Below are 19,123 nucleotides of genomic sequence, written 5' to 3'. Positions count from 1 at the left end.
TGCTTCTGTATGGCGCATTCTGCGCGCGTCATCAAGGCGCGTCCTCAAGTAGAGGGTTTGTTTTGATTCTACGGCAGGGCAGACCATAGACTTTATAATGTCTATGGGGCAGACAGTAGCGGGTAGCGACTGAACATGGAAGACCAAAGTGGATCACGGCGTACTGAACCAGCCGCTCCGAAGGAAAAAACGACAAGTTTAGCAGAAAAGGCCACAAGAAAGAAGGAGCTTGATGCTGCAAGAGGAAAAACTCGGATAAACATCGGGTCTGCTTTTGTGAAATGGAGGGAACTTATGAAGCAGCAGCCCGAGCTAACAACGGACGAAATGGTGGCGGAGTTCGTGCTGGAAAGGTATTTTTTATTTTGCATAACCTAACCTACAACCTCATATAACCTTACGATTGACCATTTGTTGCAGCCACTTACCGGGATCACGTATAGCATAATGCTAACGGACCTACCGTTAGCTCCAGCTAATGAGGCAGTTTGCTCGGGAAATAAAGACATATTCTCCGCTTACAGTCTTCCTCACCGTTTCACACAGCACTAGTGTGCTTTAAATTGTTTTGGCTCATTGACACACACATTCATACACCGAAGGCAGCAGTTAGCAGGGTGCTAACTGTCCATGTGTGTAAATCATAGTAGGCTACGTGATATCATATCCGTGTTTGTCGCTGTTTCCATGTTCAGTACGCACAGTTTATCATAATTTAACTTTCTGCTACAACCCGCCAACTCACGTTAATATTTGTGTGTGTGTGTGTGTGTGTTTGTGTTTTAGTTACGGAAATACAACGTCGACGCCAATAAGACGTGGTTTTAAGAGGCCTCCTCCGCCAGCATTGTCCACCATTGCAGAATCAATTTCAGAACGGTAAGCCTTGTTTGTTAATGTTATGTTGTTGTCTATTGTCTTGTGTCTTATGCGTTGACCCCTCCCCACCTGTTGAGTCAATCACTTCCCTTTCAGAAAGTCTGAGCCTTTCCCCCTTCATGCCAATCAGACACACTGCATGTTGTTTACTGGGTCGAGAACTGAATGCTTTGATTATAACTGTAATATAAGTAACAGTATAAAGTAGGAACATGTGGAGTATTCAATTTTCATTTTACAGCACTTCATGCTGCACTCTAAAAAGTCAGTAGACCGCTGACAGGGCCTACCACCTCATGTCATAATGAATTTTTATTCACCACTGGGTGTGACATAGTTGTTGAGGGTACAATGACAATGAGTTTAAGTCTGAAGTCTGTTTGAACATTTATTATTAGAGGAATTCAAAATACACACTATATAATACTATGTTGTTCCTTGATAGTCTATATATCTTTTGATTATTCTCCTTATAAAGTGAAACCCATCTAATATCAACTTACCACATTTTTATTTGTTAGTAACAGTACTTTTTGTGTCCTCTGTCAGCTACCACAAAATGTTCAACAAAAAAGCGGTGGCTACTGTCTGTACATAAAGAAGGCCAAGAAGAGTTATGAGTACATAAAAGACCTCCAGTGTGCCATCATACGCTGCAAGTTGGACCGGTTGGCGGCAGGGAAGGGCATGCCTCGGAAAAGAACGATGAGACCAGATGACCCCCGACGACTTGGGACTCTCAGTGGTGTCCCTGCACCATTAACGGAACAAATATTGGAGACTCAACGCAGCAGAGGTCGTGGTGAGTCGACATGTGATTGACACCTACTGTTTTTTGTAATAACATCTCTCATTGGAGAAGGAGCATAACTTCTCCTTATACTGTATGTAACCTGTTAGATTATAAGTGTCCATAAACGCATTATCGGTAGAAGATAAAGTTAAATCTTTTCAGCTGGCTAGTAACCTGACTTTGCAATTTTGTCCAATGTTACATTTTGATTTTTATTACTCTCTGTCAAGGTGAACCACTCCCGCAAAAGTAGAAGACAACCCGCACCAAGGATAACCGGAGAACTCTGGATCTAAAGCAATATTTTCAAAGTTTTGCCTTATGTCATTGGTTTCCATAATGTACGATATTTGTCTTTGGGATCACTGAATTCCCTCGGTAACATAAGAAAACATTAAAACATTAAAATCAAATTGATTCTGAAGTTCATACAGAATACGTGGAGAAATTAAACTAAGGGGCATTCTGTAAGCATTCAGTTGAAATTCAAAGAATACACTTCCTGTGCTGGCATCAAGGGAAAATAAATATTATAATATTAAGATTTTCTGCACATCAGATGTAATGGTGGGAACGAAGCGCAGGAGCAGCAATAAGTCGTGTGTGATGTTCTGCATAGTGTAACCAAAGCATAAGAAAAACATGATGTAAGAAAATGGCAGTTTGACATTTTTAAACTGTATTGACTTGAATTGACTATAAATGAAATTTCAAAGATGTAAATCAACACAACAGAGTAAACGCATGTATTTTTAATTTAAAAATATGGGTCAATAACTATGACAAATATACAGTAATAAGACAGTACTATGTACATAATTCACAGGGCAGGGTACACTGTTGGCCTGATGTATTTTTTTTTTTTTTTTGCGTTGTGGAAAACCACGGCCCCTGCCTTTCATTCCCCTGCCATGGCTTCCTCTGCCTCCACTTTCAATCCTTGCTTTCTTCCTCCTACTTGAGGTGCCTTTGCCTGGAGAATCATCATCATCTCAATATCATCATCTCCCTCTGTGAAAACTTCAAGGCTGTAGTCAGGATCTACTGCACTGTCGTCCTAGAAGCACCAACATGTAAAAACAAAGACAGAAAATGTTTTACTTTATAAGAATATCAGGGTGAAGATAGAGACATAGGAACACTTTCTGAAAATACATGTTTTGCATATATTCATTGTTTTACTATAACTCATATCTCTGTGAAATTATGCTTATGAAGCTAAAATTCTAGATCAAAAGCATAGCAAAATGTGTTTCCAATGTCTCTGCCAAGTTTGAATATTATGTAGCCTAGTGAGGCAGAGCAAAATCACAACAACAACACACTGTATTTATAGCTTTGTATTATTTGGCTGCTGGTTATATAGGTTTTTGTCATACGGGAATAATAGTGGTAGTGTTGTATTCAGCTGGAGCTAGCTTTCATATTGGTGAATAGAGCATCGGAGCATTAGAAATAGAAGCTTCAAGCTTTCGACATTGAAGCATAATGTTTTGAACAGTAATAAAGTTAACCACGCGCTAGCCGTTAGCAGACAAAACCGTAACCGACGTTACACTGAAAACAGAACAGCTGAGACCGCTTTATTAGATAACATTAGCGTGTTTGCAAAAAAAATGTAGCCTATGATAACTAAAAAAATAAAGCAAGTAAATAGTGCACTGCATAACAACCATAGAACTGAAAAATATATATGTGTAGGCTTATGTATATAACTTACCGGTGCTTCTGAATCGGAATCCATTGCTTTGGTAAACAAAACTCACGTGCTTGCTCCGGGGCACTTGTTGTATGTCTGCCTGTGTAAATAAAGTTTTTTCAAAACAACACCGGGGATGGGAATGACGTGGACCAATAGGGGAATGAGGGGGTGGGGCATTGGAGGAAGGCGGGATATTTTGAATGTGCTGTAATTCTCAAATTCAGGAAAGGTAAGAATCGCTTTAATGTCAGTAATCAACTGGCAAAGTCTCATAATGATATCTATAAGTTTAAAAAATTCCCCATTAGCCCATCCCCATTCACCCCCATTCACTTAAACAGTGGTTCTGATTTGCTATGTCGGCCCACTGTAGCTTACCAGCAGCTTGTTGACAAGGTTGTCCATCCAGGTTGTGATCGTGGAAGGCCCTAGATGTCATTTTTGGTGAACAACCTTTTACAACGCTCCATGTCCATAAAATCACTTTGCCCCCTGGGTAGGGGTAACATGTAGGCCTACTTACCCTGTAGGTTACTGTGTGTTTTGTTCCAGACGAGACGATGACGGATAAACTGCACATTTGTAAGCATAACCCGTCGTTTTTAGACGGATAAGTGGGAAAAAATAAATGAACACCTGGCCTACATTGTGGTTGGGTCTGTCCCCACAACGCCCACCCTTTGTAGCGTTGGTATACCCAATACATGCTCAAATAATACCTGTATAGGAAGAAATAGGCATGTGCCACTAGTTGAATTGCTCAACTTGAATCTGAATTATTTATACTATAGGCCTACACCTGGTTCTCCGTTTCTATTACATTTAGGCTAATTATCAACTTAATTGAGGAAAATGCACCATAAGAACAATGATAACATGGCAAAATAATAAAGATGAATAGGCCTGTGATCCACTGCATTGCTAAAAGTTCCCTAACAATCTTGTTTAAAAGATGTTTTTTTTCCCTGCATGTTCATGCTTTATTCTATTCATGTGTTTAGGTTGTAGTTTGGGTTCTGACTACCAAGGACTCTTGATATTAAAATTATATTATCTATTTGTAATTTAAGGCTGAAATAAAGTGAATTGATTGATTTTACTAAACAAATCTGTCACATTTACCTCACTGACTATTTCCCAAGGTGTTAATTCTTCCCGTAACAACAATAATAGGCCACATTCATATGGTTTATGTCAAAGACCATGTCTCGCTCTCTCTCTCTCTCTCTCTCTCTCACACACACACACACACACACACACACACTTTCTCTTATCTCTTCAGTAGTGCAACAAAGGACTTTCAGAGAGGTCATGCTAACTACTTAGCTGCTGTCAACACATGTAGAACCATATCCATGCCTCAATAGACCTCTGAATTATACTGTATAACTACTCTTTTTTGTGTGCTTTAAGTGTTACCTGTTTGTATCATATAAATATATATTATAAATATACAGTTTGGTGGCGCTTACCCTTAGACTGTGTCAGTCTGTTTTTGTAAAGTTTTAAACTACATTGTATGCTGGTGGGGAAATATGTATTTGCATTTAAATTAATCTACTGAGTAAAATAAGGTTGCACAACTACAATGGATTGTATTGAAGATTAAAAAGCATACCCAACAATTGATAAGTTAGGTCCAGGCCCACCAACATTCCTTAAGAGTCAAAGAAACACTAATTTTACACAACACAACAGATACAAATTGAGTAGGCTGTTACCTTACATAAACCTATACTAATGCAACCGCTATCTTATAGTATTTTACTGTCATTCTAAACCAATCGTAGAAACTGAGCAGGTGTTCTATACAATTGCAGCATGTTTAGATTATTCTGAAACTGAACCGATATGGTAGCCTGGTCCTATACCAGACCATTGTACTTCATTTCATTTGTACAGAGGGCTACTGAAGTGAAATGAAAATTGAGCGGAATTAGGTAGGTGGGCGGTGCCAGGCTACCGATATGGTCCACTGGTGCTTAGTCCAGTGAGCCAAAGAAACACGTGACAATGTTTTTCCCCCAGCTGGAATTCAAACTGAGGGTCAAGGGAAAGAAATGCTCCAGGAGTAATGACATAAAGCTGCCAAGTGAACAGCTCTACATTTGCTCTGAAACTCTAACACAGTCAGCATCTCTGTGGGGAGATATATTCTATATTAAATGTTTTATTTTGTATTGCAGGTTCATTCAATCACCCCCATAATTTAAGAGTCTAACTGTAAGTCATCTGTATGATGGAAAAAAAGGTTATGCATGCACCACAAACCAAAAATTAGAAAAACTTTCAAAACGTGCTTTTATTTATATTCATAATTTTTACATTTCAAATATGATAACACTTGAAACATCTACATTAGTACAATGCTAAAACAATGCACAACCAGATGAGAATTAAATCATACAGCAGACAAGATGAAAAAATGTCGAACTATTGTTTTAAAGAAAACTATGATATACTGTAATGCCTTGGCATTTTGGGTCATTGGTTTAACAAAAACAGTAGCACCAGCATACTTACTGACAGGCATAGCCAATGTATACTTAGACTTGAGGAACACTTCTTTATCTTTTTAAAAATAGTTTGTCTTACAGAATGCAACATGCATTTTGCTGAGGTTTAACTAAGTGCAACATTTCTTCACTTTGTCCTTTGGTATGTGCATTATCAAGGTGGCAATAGAAAGTACCAGATCAGCTTCAATGCAGATGCAGAAAAACAATCTTTGTAACCAGTGGCACATGTCACTTCACCAAATGACTTGTCAAAAAATGAAGAAAAAAAGCTCTCTAAGGGGTTGCAAAAGGCAGATAACATTTCAAGATTACAAAACTGGCTTGCGAAAAAAACACACTACTTTTTTCTCAGTTTAGACTTCATCTGAGAGAATGGTAAAGCTTTACTTCCCCTTTAGCTTTTGCTCCTTTTGTCGAGTTCCACTGAAGGCCGGACGGTACAATAGGAAAAGCATCTGGCTGTTTTGGTCTCTCCACCATGGGCAAGGTACGATAAGAGGGGGTTTTATGGTAAGCAAGGTGCAAGTACAAAAAGCCAAAAAACCACAGTGTGTGTGGGGGGGTCAGACTGTGCTTTCACAAATTATTCAGTTCCATTAGAGTCTGGTCCAGCATCTGGTGCATGTCGAGGTTCTCTTCTTTAGCGTGTGCGAGTTTCTCTGTTAGAACATCAGATGAAGAAGTTTTAATCTCACACAAGCACACACACAAACACACATCAGTTGGTTAGCTTGTATTAATGATCAAGCTGGCTACATCATTCAGGTAAGTCATTCAATTTCAGTGCTTTTCAAACCTGTAGCACACTTCACTGACAACAGAAACACATGGAGTTAACACGACTATATTATATTCAAGCAACCATGCAAACAGGTTACAGTCAACAACAAAGGTCTTATTACACATAAACACAACAAAAAACCCATAACAAAATTGATAATACTAGGTTAGAAAATAATAAATTTGAACTATATTTGAACTAAATTTCCACAACACAGATTTCCAAGCAGTTCAGACATTGTATGTGGACAACTCAACACACACACACACACACACACACACACTAGTCCTCATTCAAAGCCAAGCGTAGTTCGTTATTGAGAAGGCGGTTTTTCTCAAGTTGCTGGTAGAGGGGATCTTTGCAGTCAGAAAGCAAGTTGAAAAACAGAAGAGGAGACACGAAATCAGAGGGAAATAGGAAAAAAAGAGTGTAATGCCTCTGGACACCTACCTTTCTCAAGAATAGATCACTAGAGCCTTTCTCAAAATAATCTTTCAAAAACACACTGACAATATCCGAGTAGCCTTTATAACATAACATGATCAAAAACAGCCATGAGATGATATTGTTTAGAGTCTTTTTTCTTTTGCAATCTGATCTGTAGAGTTTTGCCTTCAACAGGTAGATCAGACAGGCAAGTGTGGAGAGTGAAAACAGAGGATTAGCATGTTGAATAAGAAGAACAACCATGGCAGCAAACCTTGACCTTAAAAATATTCATTTTAAAATGAGATAGAGTGGCAAAAAAATTTAAAATTAATACTAGATCTGCCAATTCGTTGATAATATTCTCTATGAAGAGCAAGGTATATGTTTAAAGATCGATGTCAGAACTGCATAAACCGTTACTTAAGATCAACCACTTTCTACTTCCAGTTTGGTCAGACATTTTTCAATCATTTAAGGATGTGTCTCAACTACTGTTCTGCAGTCCAATTGGAATGATGAATTCTCTCAATACACAACACCAAATAATTGCTCACTTCTGCTTATCTCTCTGTGTGTCTGTATGAATGGAGAAGACTTGAATAAAAAAAAAACACTCAGAATGTGTGATTGTATATTTATTTCAAATATATAACAGGATACTCTGTATCATACAAAGCCCATGTGTCATAATCACCGATAGCAGTTTCATCCAATTTTTCCAGCAACCAGATGAGGCTCAACAAATCTCACATACTGTTCTCTATTCCACCCATCGCTCTACTTTACCACATTCTTCCTGATAAGAACTATTCCAAACACTAATAATTCTCTCCGATTCTCATTTCCTTCCACTCAGCTCCTCCTGTCACAGTACTTAAATGTTGAGAATTGCTAGCATGCATCAGTCTCAAATGCTCAGGGAGAATACACCTTGGCTCAGCTTGCAATCAAGTACCTGTCGTTCTAGGTTTCTGATGGGATATTCGTAATATCTCACTTTCACAGAATAATATTTGAAGAGAAAAAAAAAAGTCTATGAATCTACACCAAGGAAAGCAGGGTAAAGCTCAACTAACGGTTTGTGTGGATGAAGAAAACATGAAAAAACATAACTTAAAATCAAGGCTTCCTGGTTTTATTAGAGCCACTTGAAAATAAATAGAAATTAAACAGAGAAAAAAAGGACAGAGTAAAGAGATACAGCATACATAGAAGGAAGGGTGTTTATTCTTTACACAATGCAGAAAGATTCTAGGATTCTGTACAAGAGATGGGATGCAATTAAGTCTGACATGAGGATGAAAACATGAGGAAGTAAGGAAAGCAAAGACAGATAGGGAAGGGGTAATGGAGAGAAGGCTGGATAGAGCAGACAGATGCCGCTTAGCCGCCAGGAGACGTCTTTGATGAGGTGTAAACAAATTATCTGTGTGGGGAGAGAAGAAGTAAAGTGAACCAAGGGGGCCGGAAAAACTATGGAAAATAACGGAATCTCAGGATGCGCACCACAATTCACCAAAACCACACGAGTCACGACAACATACAAAACCTACAATGCACGGTGGAGATGCATTGTGAGGTAGGACACACCGACAAACAAAGACTACACCCTCTGATTACATCAACACACGAGGAGCAGCGCCGCGCGTATCTCCATGGCCAACACTAATTTAGCAAAACTGGGGGTTCAACCTCAGTGATGCTAAACTGTGACTATTAACCTTCAACTAGCATTAAAGGCAGAACAAAGGGGGATGCACAAACACACTTGGGATTGTTACTTCTGGACAGAAGTAGACCATGTTAGTTGAAAGGGAAAAGGGGAAACACGCAAAACACCCTGAGGGAGTAAATCAGATTCAACCAAACGCTTTAGTAATACAGTGTACAACATTTACACACAGGCAACTTGCATGCGTCGCAAATTATGTCAAAAATATCATGTGAAAATATAATACTACTATAAAAACAAACAGAAAAGTCACACAATTCACAACTGAAATCAGCTAAAGAAATGTAAGAAAGTCATACATGCTGACTTTTGTTCATCCACAACATTACTTCAATCCTGTTTATGGTCTTCTCAAACACTATGATACTAATGCAAAGTTATCATAGTATCATCACAACCACACAGACGTGTTAGAATAAAGCACTTCAGAGATGTAAGAATTATTGCAGGTGGGCTTCAGCCACAGACGTGGGATACCACAATGTCTGTTTTAAGACCTTCAGTCTAAAGACTATTTCTAGAAAAAAATATGGCTGCCCAGCCAGTTTAAGAGTATTAACATTTTCGAGATTATGATTTACTAGCTATGATCGGTACAAGGGAATATGGAGTAGATGACGGAGGTGAGACAGTGAGTCTGTGTACAGAGTGGACAGGTGCAAGGGGGGGGGGGGGAAGAGTGAAACAAGCAGGCGCAGAGAGTTGAAAATTTACATGGAAGTCATGTCGTTGAGGGCGTGGTCCAGCTCCTCGCTGATGGCCTTGTACTTCAGTTTCTGGGCATACAACTCATCTATTGGTGGCCAGGGGGAACGCACGGGTGGTGGAGGGGAGGTGCAAAGTGAAATGGTGGAACAAAGGTGAAGGAGGTGAAGGGTGAAGAATCCAGACCATTAACAAGACAGACAGGAAGGGGTGAAAAAAAGAGGAAAAACAAGAGTTACACCAGAAAATGATAGAATGGAAGTCAAGGGAAAATCATCAGGGGGCCATGAAGAAATGGACCATATAAACCACACTGCCATTTGGCTATTAGCCCTTGGCCCTAAATGTAGGCATGTTATCTTGCCTGCTATCTCATGCATTTCCTTTCCTATCTTGGAACTCAAAAAGACATAATCAACTCGACTTAAAACAGGTAGGCTAATGGTCACCACAACAAATGCGTAACGCTGTGTCAAATACAACAATGACGAGATTAAAAAAGGGAAGCAGAGAGTTCAAGAGCAAAGGCAAAGAAAGAGATTTTTTTAAAGCACTATCCCTTGCCCAAATACCTCTATCAATGACACAATAACCAATTCCTAAATAATTAAAGTAGCATTCTGGAGTGAGGGACAAAAGAAAAAGAATCATACCTTCCAGGTCATCAATGGTCTTCTCAAGCTTGGCTACTGATCTCTCAGCGAACTCAGCACGAGTCTCAGCCTGTGTGTTTACAGAGAGAGATTTATGAGTTAGCCCCAACAGTGGAACATCGACCTGTGACTTGTAGAAGTGATCCCAGACTCAAGCCCCTTAGATAAGGTCTTGTTGTGAAACGTTACCTCCTTCAGCTTGTCGGTGAGGACCTTGATCTCCTCCTCGTACTTGTCCTCCTTCTGTGAGTACTGTGGGACAAAAGCAAAGAAAGGTGTCAAACACACACACACACAAGCACAAGTCACTCTGAACATCCTAGTGAAGTGAAACTATCACCATTGCACATTGATCAATACATTTACTCAGAGAACTATGGAATGAAATGAAAGTTAGAGTGAAGATATTGGGCTCCTTCCAGTCTAAATGGGGAGCCGAGCCGTTTTGACAGCATGCAGTTGACCCAGAAGGTCGCTGCTTACCTTCTCAGCCTGGGCCTCCAGTGACTTCAGGTTGTTGGTCACAGTTTTCAACTCTTCCTCAAGCTCTGAGCATTTGCTGGTGTTTTAGATGATGGAGGGGAGAGGGGGGGTTGGGGGTAAAGTTGCAAAGGAGAAGAAGAGGGGTGGAGGAAGCCAGGATGGACAGAACCAGAGGTGGAACCACAACACGGGGAGGAGGAAAGAAGGGGGGGGGGGGACAGGAGACAAAATAAGTAAGAACTACAAGGAATAAACGAGGAGGGAACCCCAAAAGTACCTTCAAAGTGCCTCAACAGAGCAGGAGTGTGAGAATAGCAACGTGACTCACAAAGACTAGTGGGTGGCAATGGAGTCAATCATTTAGTAAATGGCATCTGATGAATAACATGCTTTCTCTTAAATAAAGGTGCACTATGTAACTTTGGGTGTGTCAGGAAAGTGAATATTTTCTAAAGGTATATTCCCACAAACTAATTAACAAACTTTCCTCACAGGAAAATGTGTTAATTACATTTTGTTCCAAGTACCCCAAAATAATTTAGTTGTTTAATAATGAAGATTGAATAATTCAATACTAAAGAATGACATGGAGAGTAAACATGTTTTGTTAACTAATGGCAGACTTGAAAATGGAAACAAATCCCCACTCCACTCAAACTGCATAGTGCACCTTTAAAAACGTGAGGCGTTATCCTTGCACAGTTTCTGCCATGTTAGAGGTGTGAAAGTCTAACCGAGCCAGAGTGTGAAAGAGAATGCGAGAGGAAAAGAATAAGCACAGAAAGTGAAGCAGAGGCTTCGCTTGGCAGCGTGAATGAAAGTAGGGAGAGCCACTCGTTAAAGGTGGTAGGCAGTCTTATAGTGTTAGCTGTTTGTTTGTAGTACCTTTATGACTGAGTTGTTTAGTGATTTCATGCTCTGCTCCACAACCCTTAGCTCTTCCTCCGCTCTCCGAGCCCGTCTGTTAGTGGGTGTGGCGTACGCGTGCAAGTGTAAAACAATTTAAATTTAAACCATTGAGAGCATGCAAAATATTCAGCACAGACAGGATACACTGTTTAAAAAAGGGAAACAACTGCAATATTATCTTTGTGTCTTTGTGTTAAAAGCTGTTGAAATGCCAGTGTGTACATGCAAGTGTCAGTGCAGGGTTTAGTGGATGTAAAAAGGTGAAACTTCTTACCCTTCTGAGAGCTCAGCGCGCTCCTCTGTGCGCTCCAATTCACCCTCAATGATGACCAGCTTACGGGCGACCTTTAGGGTGCAGCACAACAGAGTGTTACAACAACGCAAACAAATACTTGACTGCGTGTGTGAAAACGTGTGCAAGTATAACCAGGAAAATATCAAAAATATCAAAAGTCCTCAATAATAAAAAGTACTCTACTAATCAACTCATTTTTCAGCTCTGATTGTCTAGTGGAAAAAATGATTGGAAAATGTAAGTCAAATAAAGTAAATATACTCAAGGACAAGTACCTCAAAGCTGTAATTAATATCATGCCACCACTAACAACAGCGGTGTTTGTACTATACTGTCATTTATATCCATTTACACACCAGTGGCATATTGGGTTAAAACGCTTCCTTATGGGTCTTCATCTAAACATATACAACTTACATAGGATCAACAGATAACTCTCTTTGTAACAACTCTCTGACAGAACTACTAAGTCTACTGAATGAACGACTGCATGTCTGCTGTTGGAATGTTATTGTGGTGTGGTGTGGTAGGATTCCAGTGGCCTTAAAAAACTCGCCTCCTCATATTTGCGGTCAGCCTCCTCAGCAATGTGCTTAGCCTCTTTAAGCTGGATCTCCTGCAACTCCATCTTCTCCTCGTCCTTCATGGCCCTGTTCTCAATAACCTTCATGCCTCTGTAGGTGGGGAAAGCAAGCAAACAAACAAACAGTCAAAAAATGTTTAGGAACCTGACGGAAAAAAGCCTAGTCTGCCTAAGGAAACTAATGTCTGGTACATAGCAATGTTGGCTGATACATCTTTAAAAATACTCCTCCACTGTGAATGGCTAATTGTTTTTTGTTGTCATGAAATGGTCAGAGAATTAAGAATTCTGAAACAGCTAGTGTGACATGTGGCTCCGCGGCACAAAGGCTGTTCATTGTAACACAGACCAGCCACCTGCATCTCGAACGGAAATGGCAAGAGCTCAGAAGACCTGAGTGAGTGTGTGTGTGTGTGTGTGTGTGTTGTTCATATAAAGACCCACCTCTCGCTCTCATCAGCAGCCTTCTCAGCCTCCTCCAGCTTGGTCAGAGCAGTAGCAAGACGCTCCTGGGCACGATCCAACTCCTCCTCAACCAGCTGGATACGTCTGTTAAGGGAAGCGACATCTGCCTCAGCCTGGGGAAGAGAGAAGACAAGTGCATCAGCATCTTTATCATTACACATACCTGGACACATCACACAAGTGCACAGTACACACATACACGTCAGCCCAAAGAATGTCCAATAGATGTTACATTGGATTTTGTTTTGTTTTAGCAGCTGAGGTCTTAGGGTTGCACTCCAACACCGAGTGTGATGGCGGGTAGTTAAGAAGTGTTTCCGTGTGCCAACTGTTTGAAAAAAAAATAGTCCTCCCAGGAGACTTGTCTACTGTGTTTCCTAATTGACTGTGTATAGTGATAACAATGTCCCAGACTGACAGAAGGTCGAATAACCCCAGCTCATTACTAGGCCCCCTGAGTGAACATTAACAAAAGCTCAAGTCAAAAGGCCCTGAGAGGATTACACTGTAAATGAGCAGGAGAAAAATTGTACACAAAGAACCAAAGGAGGTGAGACTCCCTGGATAGTGCACAATTGCAGGAGACATTTTAATCAATGTATCTGGTCACATTTGCAACTTATTGGTGCAACTTAAAGAATCATGCAACTTTTGGAGAAAACTTGTTTAGAACTAAAAAGAACAACCTTTTCGATTAGTATTCAAACCTTCGTTCTGAAGGCTGTTAGGCGAAATATTTAACTAACATTGTCCTGAAAATGCACAGTGACAAACTACAAGTTCAGTTTACTCCCCTGCAGGTCATGTTAAAGTGTGCTGTGTTGGACCAAAGTGCATTTCAAAGTTAAGGAAGTCTCTAATGATCTATCGACTGAAGCGGGGCTTTCAAATGCATTGATTTGATCAAGATAAATTATAAACTGTCAGTCTGAGCCTGAGCCTGACTCGGACTGCAATAAGCCCCTGCAGAAAGATTTATTTCCCGTCTAGATAACTGCCGCTCTTGAGGAGGGGAAATCACTCTTTGCAGAGCTGTGAAAAGCTATTGTCCTTATATGGACAAGTCAAAGAGCATTAGCTCATAGTGATTACAGACAGGCACTTTAAACGTTGTTTACATGTAGCTTCCTGGTTGCTGAAAATAATTTAATCAAAGGTTTAAACTGCTGCTGGCGTGCCTGCACGATAGACACACAAAAAAACGGTAGCCTACTTCCTGGAAAGCAGGTGGAAGTGCATCAGAAAGATGCGAATGAAACAAAGTAGCGGGGGGTGAGGCTATATATAGAGAAACAACGTGCCACGGTTGTACCACCGCTTTGACTTGGCATCAGCGGCCTAGCGTAAACAATTACCTATAAGCGCCTAGACAGGAGGAGCAGGCTGTCAAACCCTCAGTAGGATAGCTACTTAGAGCTGGCACTGCAAGGAGCCATGTAAAGCTCAGCGTGCAGCACTGCGGTGTATCAAGAGAAATCCCGCTGCCTCACTACGCTATCAATCCAAGGTGTCACCTTTCATGAACACAGAAGATGCTGAAAGAGGAGGATGTTTCGCGTTTTAGTAAGCTGCCCCTGTGTCTGTTTTTTTTTTGCGCGGTAGACATGCTTACTTGTTCCCTGGCTGTCCTGTTGGCAAGCAACTCCTTCTGTAATCTCTCGGCTTTCTCCTCAGCACCGTCTGCCTGCTCTTGCAAGTATTTGATCTTTCGTTTGACTGCATCCAGCGATCCGGACATTGTTCGCTATCAACAACTGGCCTTCGTTTTAGAAAGAAAAAGACTAGGCTACACCTTGAACTGGAGCACAACACCCGAGAGAAATTGTCAAGCAGCCAGATGACGTCCTTGATTGTGCCGAGAGCTGCGTGCGTGAAGACGGGCTGCTGAGGGTGCGCACGCTTTCTGGAGACGCATCACTCACTGCCTGTCATTTGTCCAGGAAGTAGGCTACTACTGATTTTTAAAAAACAAGGCGCTAAAAATTAGATAAAGTGAATCAAAATATGTTGCAGTACCAGATAGAATATTACAACATGAAATGTAATTAATGCTGAAAAACTAGGCATTTTTATTGATAAGCACATAATCTGTCAGCAGACTCTAATAGTCAAGCCTGTGGCCACAGCGCCCTCTGCGGGTCGACTGCGAGCAGCACACGTGGCAGTGAAATACTTTGAGACACAGGCCATTCAATAAGTGTTCACTGAATGAAAGAGCGAAAAAATAAGGCCTTAAGAACAGTATACTTAGGCATCGTTAAATTAATTTGAGCAATACAGACATAGGCTACTTAAACGTCCCTATAGGAATATTAGGGGATGGAACTTCAATAGTATATCTAGGCAATTAAAAACAGCATCAAGTGTGATTAAGATAAAAGTCACTACACTATGAAGTAGACACAATAGCTTACGGCCTAACTCCTCGGAGGAATCCAATTAAAGGATTATTACAACGGGGTTTTCCTGGGGGCAAATTGAAAGCTACACTACAAATGGATTCCACCGAGAGATTCTACACTTACACTATAGATTGTTTATATAGTTGTACTCGTCCAAAATTAACTGCAAAATATTTTAAAAGGATAATTTATTTAATTTGTCTGCCTATAAATTATTAATGTATTTGTATGTAGGCCTATTTATTTTTTCAAACAGCACGTCTCCTGGGACATTTTGAAAGCAGGGGGACAGTGTTTTTCCCTGTGGTAAGCAGAGAGCGCAGCCTGCAGATGTGAGCTCTATCTTGACCATATAAAGCAGTGGGCTATATTTATCCAGGCGCTTGCTCGCTGCGTTCCAAGGAAGACTTCACATTAGGGCTACTCCATTTTTTGCTCTTGAGCAAAGCCTTCCCCAGCAGAGGACCTATAAGACTTAAGACATCCAGTCCTATAAGGAAGCACGATTAGATCATTCATCTCATGAGTTAGCCTATAGAGGGATTACCGAAAAAAAATGTAAGGAAATGATAAGTGTTTCAGCTAAACACCAAATCTGACTTTCTTTGGGCAGACCTGTAAGTGATTGTGCATGTGATTATTGACAACACATTCAAGCGACAGTTCAACATCAGCCTAATTGGACATTTGATCAAATTGGGGCCAATTGGTCAAACCTACCCACCCACAAAGAAAATCAATACCCAGATAGTAGACAAGGGCCATTTTGAATCACAACAGAGGGGAACATGTTGGCGGTGAACTGTCGCTTGCCACACTCATAATAAGTGATGAAAGAATGAATAAAGATGTGGGGGGAAAGCGTGGTTCAGAGGGAAGGGTGCCACTGTGAAACCCTCCCTTACTTACATCGGCGGCTTTCTTCTCTGCCAACTCAAGTTTCTCCTGGGCGTCCTTAAGAGCCTCGGAATACTTGTCCAACTCATCCTCAGTTCCCTTCAGCTTCTTCTGCAGAGCTACCAAGTCGTCCTCAAGCTGAGGCCATGAGTTTCAGAGCAGCGAAAGGTTTTCAGAGGTGATCAGCGAAGGGGTGAGATGGTGAGATGCGTGAGCGCGCACAGGCGCGAGAGCGCGTACAGAGAGAGACAGACACGGGACAGGACCGGAGAGGACAGGACAAGACAGGGGAAAGAGAGAAAAGAAGAAAAAAAGTTAGGAAAGTTCATGCACGTCAGAGTCAAGTACCTGGGTGGCGGTCTCCTCAGCCGCGAGCAGCTTCTCTTCAGCAGTTTGGAACTCCTCAAACACTTTATCTCTCTCATCTTCAGTGAGACGCAATTTCTTTTCCAACTCTTTAATTTCGTCGTCTAACTATACACATGCATATAAAAGACATTATAAAGTTAAACACAATATAAAATCAACATGCAATTAATCAAATAATGAGTAATTAATTTGTAATATGATACATTTATTAATAAAATAAAATAACTATCAAACAATAGCTACATCTCTCTCATTCACATTTCAGAAAGGCATTTCCAATGTTAATTTTACAACATCATTTGCCAAAACAGCTAAGAGGAGGAATTATAACATCCACAATTCAAAACGAATGGGTTAATCTTAATTTGATCCTTATTTGGGATTATCCATGAAAGTAATTAATCCGTATTTAGGAGGCGGTCCATTTAAATGACAGTAGTTTGTTTAGGCATACTGCTACTGTATGGTATTCCTGCTTTTTGCTCTATGGATCTCTGAGACTTCCACAAAAGCAAAAAAACACAAAAAAATCAGCCGACCTGTTTGCTCTTGTCCTCAGCTGCTTTCTTGTCTGACTCAGCCTGCTCAGCTCTGTCCAAGGCATTCTCCTTGTCGAGCTTGAGCATCTGCATCTTCTTCTTGATGGCGTCCATGGCTGCTAATTGATTTTCGGCTGCACCGACAAAATGTCCAATAAACCAAGAAGAGGAGAGAGGCGATGGGGCGTCTGTGCCTTACTGAACGCTAAGCTGGAGTGCAGGCTCTGCCCTATTGTGCCCTGTCAGATATGTACTTTCAAAGGGGGGGTGACTGGATTCCTTCGGACGTCCAATACTTTTTGGGAGGAGGCGTGTGCGGGTGCCAGGGTGTTTTTTTTTCTTAAGATCTGCTCAGCCATTCGTTGCTCCCAAACATTTGACTGTTGAAACGCCTTTATATGGGATGTGATGGACAGGCGGGGTGCACCCACGGAAAGGCTTCCTAATGGGAACGTAACAGAAGCCATTTAATGCAGATTTCTCTCTAGATGAGCCCATGATTAAATCACTTGGTGCAGTTTATTTTCTCCACTGTGGCGACACATTCAAAAGCTGCATCTATTTCTTGCCTCTTTATTTAGTGTATTTTGTATTATTAACCCATTATTACTGAAGTCTGGGACAGGGTTGCCTTTCATGTAAAAATCTTTTTTTGGATTTCATGGTGCCAGTGCTATGTGACATTTGGTCCTGGGAGTGGGAGCACACAAACAGCTGCACTTTGACCAGGGCTTTAGTCAACTTACAGCCACTGTGTGTCAGTGTCTGTTTGTGAGTGTGTCTGGGTGGGTAGATGAGGGGGAAAGTTCCTCTGGCATAAGTTCTGGTAGCTCAAGGCTGTGTGAGAAGAAATGCTTTCGATAAGCCATAGCAAGCCCTAGAGGCATTGTTCACAATCTGGGAGGCTCAAGACAGGGAAGTCTTTAACCTGATAATGTATCTGATATCCTCCTTGTAAACTGTTGATGTGTCACTTGACAGGGGCAGTGCAGGGGCCCAACACCAGCCTAGGCAGCCAGGATGGCTTTTATACAGCAATTATAGCAGCTGAGCCGCTGATTGACTCGCCATTTGAGAAATGTTAACTGCTTCTCACAGCTAGGAAGGAACATATCTATATAATTCCAGTTACATGCAATACATTTATCAGTAGCTGTACTAAGAAAAATTAAGAACGCGTTACAACACAGTTATATATTCTGTTACTGTAAAGCATTCATTCTAAGTGAGTTTTTTGATCCAATAATTGCCTTTGTGATTATTTTTTGTTGTTATTTTTAACATAAAAATAATACACCAAGCTAAAGAAAAGCTAAAGCACACCACTGCGGCGACTAAGGACACGCCAAATGTCTTAGACCTCACAGAGATCCTCAAGGATATTTTTAGGACCTCCTTCTCTTTCGTGCACCTGCCTTCGTCTGTAATATGGATCTTAGACTCTGTGCCAACAGTCCAAGGTCTAATGCTACCAGATAGGTCCCCCTAAAATATCCTTGACTTGCTCAGGGTTTGGTCAGTTTAACAGATTAGTGTTGCTGTTGGCCTGCTGATTTGTTAATTAGCGGAGCATCTCAAAATTCAAAATGATAATATCAAGAGCTGTGTTCTCACAATCTCTCATGGATGTATATTGCCTTGCTTCAATTCAAGGTATTGGCCTGGTAAATCAGACACCAGCTTGTTTGTCTTGGGCTTTGATTGGCAGGCACGGTAATGGAGAAATATTTTGATAATCTGAGGCGAGCCCATTTTCTAATAGACTGGCCTTTGTGTAATTGTGATTGGCACCCAAAAAATGCTGGTCAAAGATCTGGCCTTATTGTTTTTGCCTGCTTTTCTCTCGCTTTGGCTCAGAACATAGTCTAAGTTAATACATGTGGTTTTGGGATCACATTTCTGAAAAAAGTTTATAGTTTATAGAGTAAAAAAAAAATTAAAAAGAAAAAGAAAATTAAAAAAAGGGATTCAACCTCAATAAAAATGAA

General features: G+C 40.7%; 1 protein-coding gene and 1 long non-coding RNA gene across 7 annotated transcripts; one reads left to right on the top strand and one right to left on the bottom strand.

Annotated features, from left to right (window-relative positions):
- Nucleotides 1-66: 66 nt before the first annotated feature.
- LOC307250787 lies at nt 67-2,018 on the top strand. The gene is made up of 4 exons (XR_013844884.1): nt 67-353; nt 787-879; nt 1,429-1,681; nt 1,903-2,018. It is a non-coding gene; the product is annotated as an uncharacterized lncRNA (long non-coding RNA).
- A 3,640-nt stretch (nt 2,019-5,658) lies between these two features.
- tpm1 (tropomyosin 1 (alpha)) lies at nt 5,659-17,353 on the bottom strand (the record flags this gene model as incomplete). Of its 6 annotated transcripts, XM_080027976.1 has the most annotated exons (10): nt 17,136-17,353; nt 16,240-16,365; nt 12,908-13,041; nt 12,437-12,554; nt 11,860-11,930; nt 10,677-10,752; nt 10,383-10,445; nt 10,194-10,263; nt 9,550-9,628; nt 7,723-8,529 (listed from the first exon to the last, which is right to left on the bottom strand). In XM_080027976.1, exons 1-10 carry the CDS (start codon nt 17,247-17,249, stop codon nt 8,526-8,528), a joined length of 855 nt encoding a protein of 284 aa, XP_079884102.1. In that variant the 5' UTR covers nt 17,250-17,353. The 6 variants fall into 6 exon arrangements, with proteins under 6 accessions (XP_079884104.1, XP_079884103.1, XP_079884106.1 ...); XM_080027978.1 differs by lacking the exons at nt 7,723-8,529; nt 9,550-9,628; nt 16,240-16,365 and adding exons at nt 5,659-6,552; nt 16,576-16,701; XM_080027977.1 differs by lacking the exons at nt 7,723-8,529; nt 9,550-9,628 and adding an exon at nt 5,659-6,552.
- Between the last annotated feature and the right edge of the window lie 1,770 nt (nt 17,354-19,123).

This window comes from Ammodytes marinus (genome assembly GCF_949987685.1).
Source record: "Ammodytes marinus genome assembly, chromosome: 5".
NCBI classification, from domain to species: Eukaryota; Metazoa; Chordata; class Actinopteri; order Uranoscopiformes; family Ammodytidae; genus Ammodytes; species Ammodytes marinus.
The sequence above is the reverse complement of the archived record's forward strand: the minus strand, read 5'-3'. Positions and strand labels throughout refer to the sequence as shown.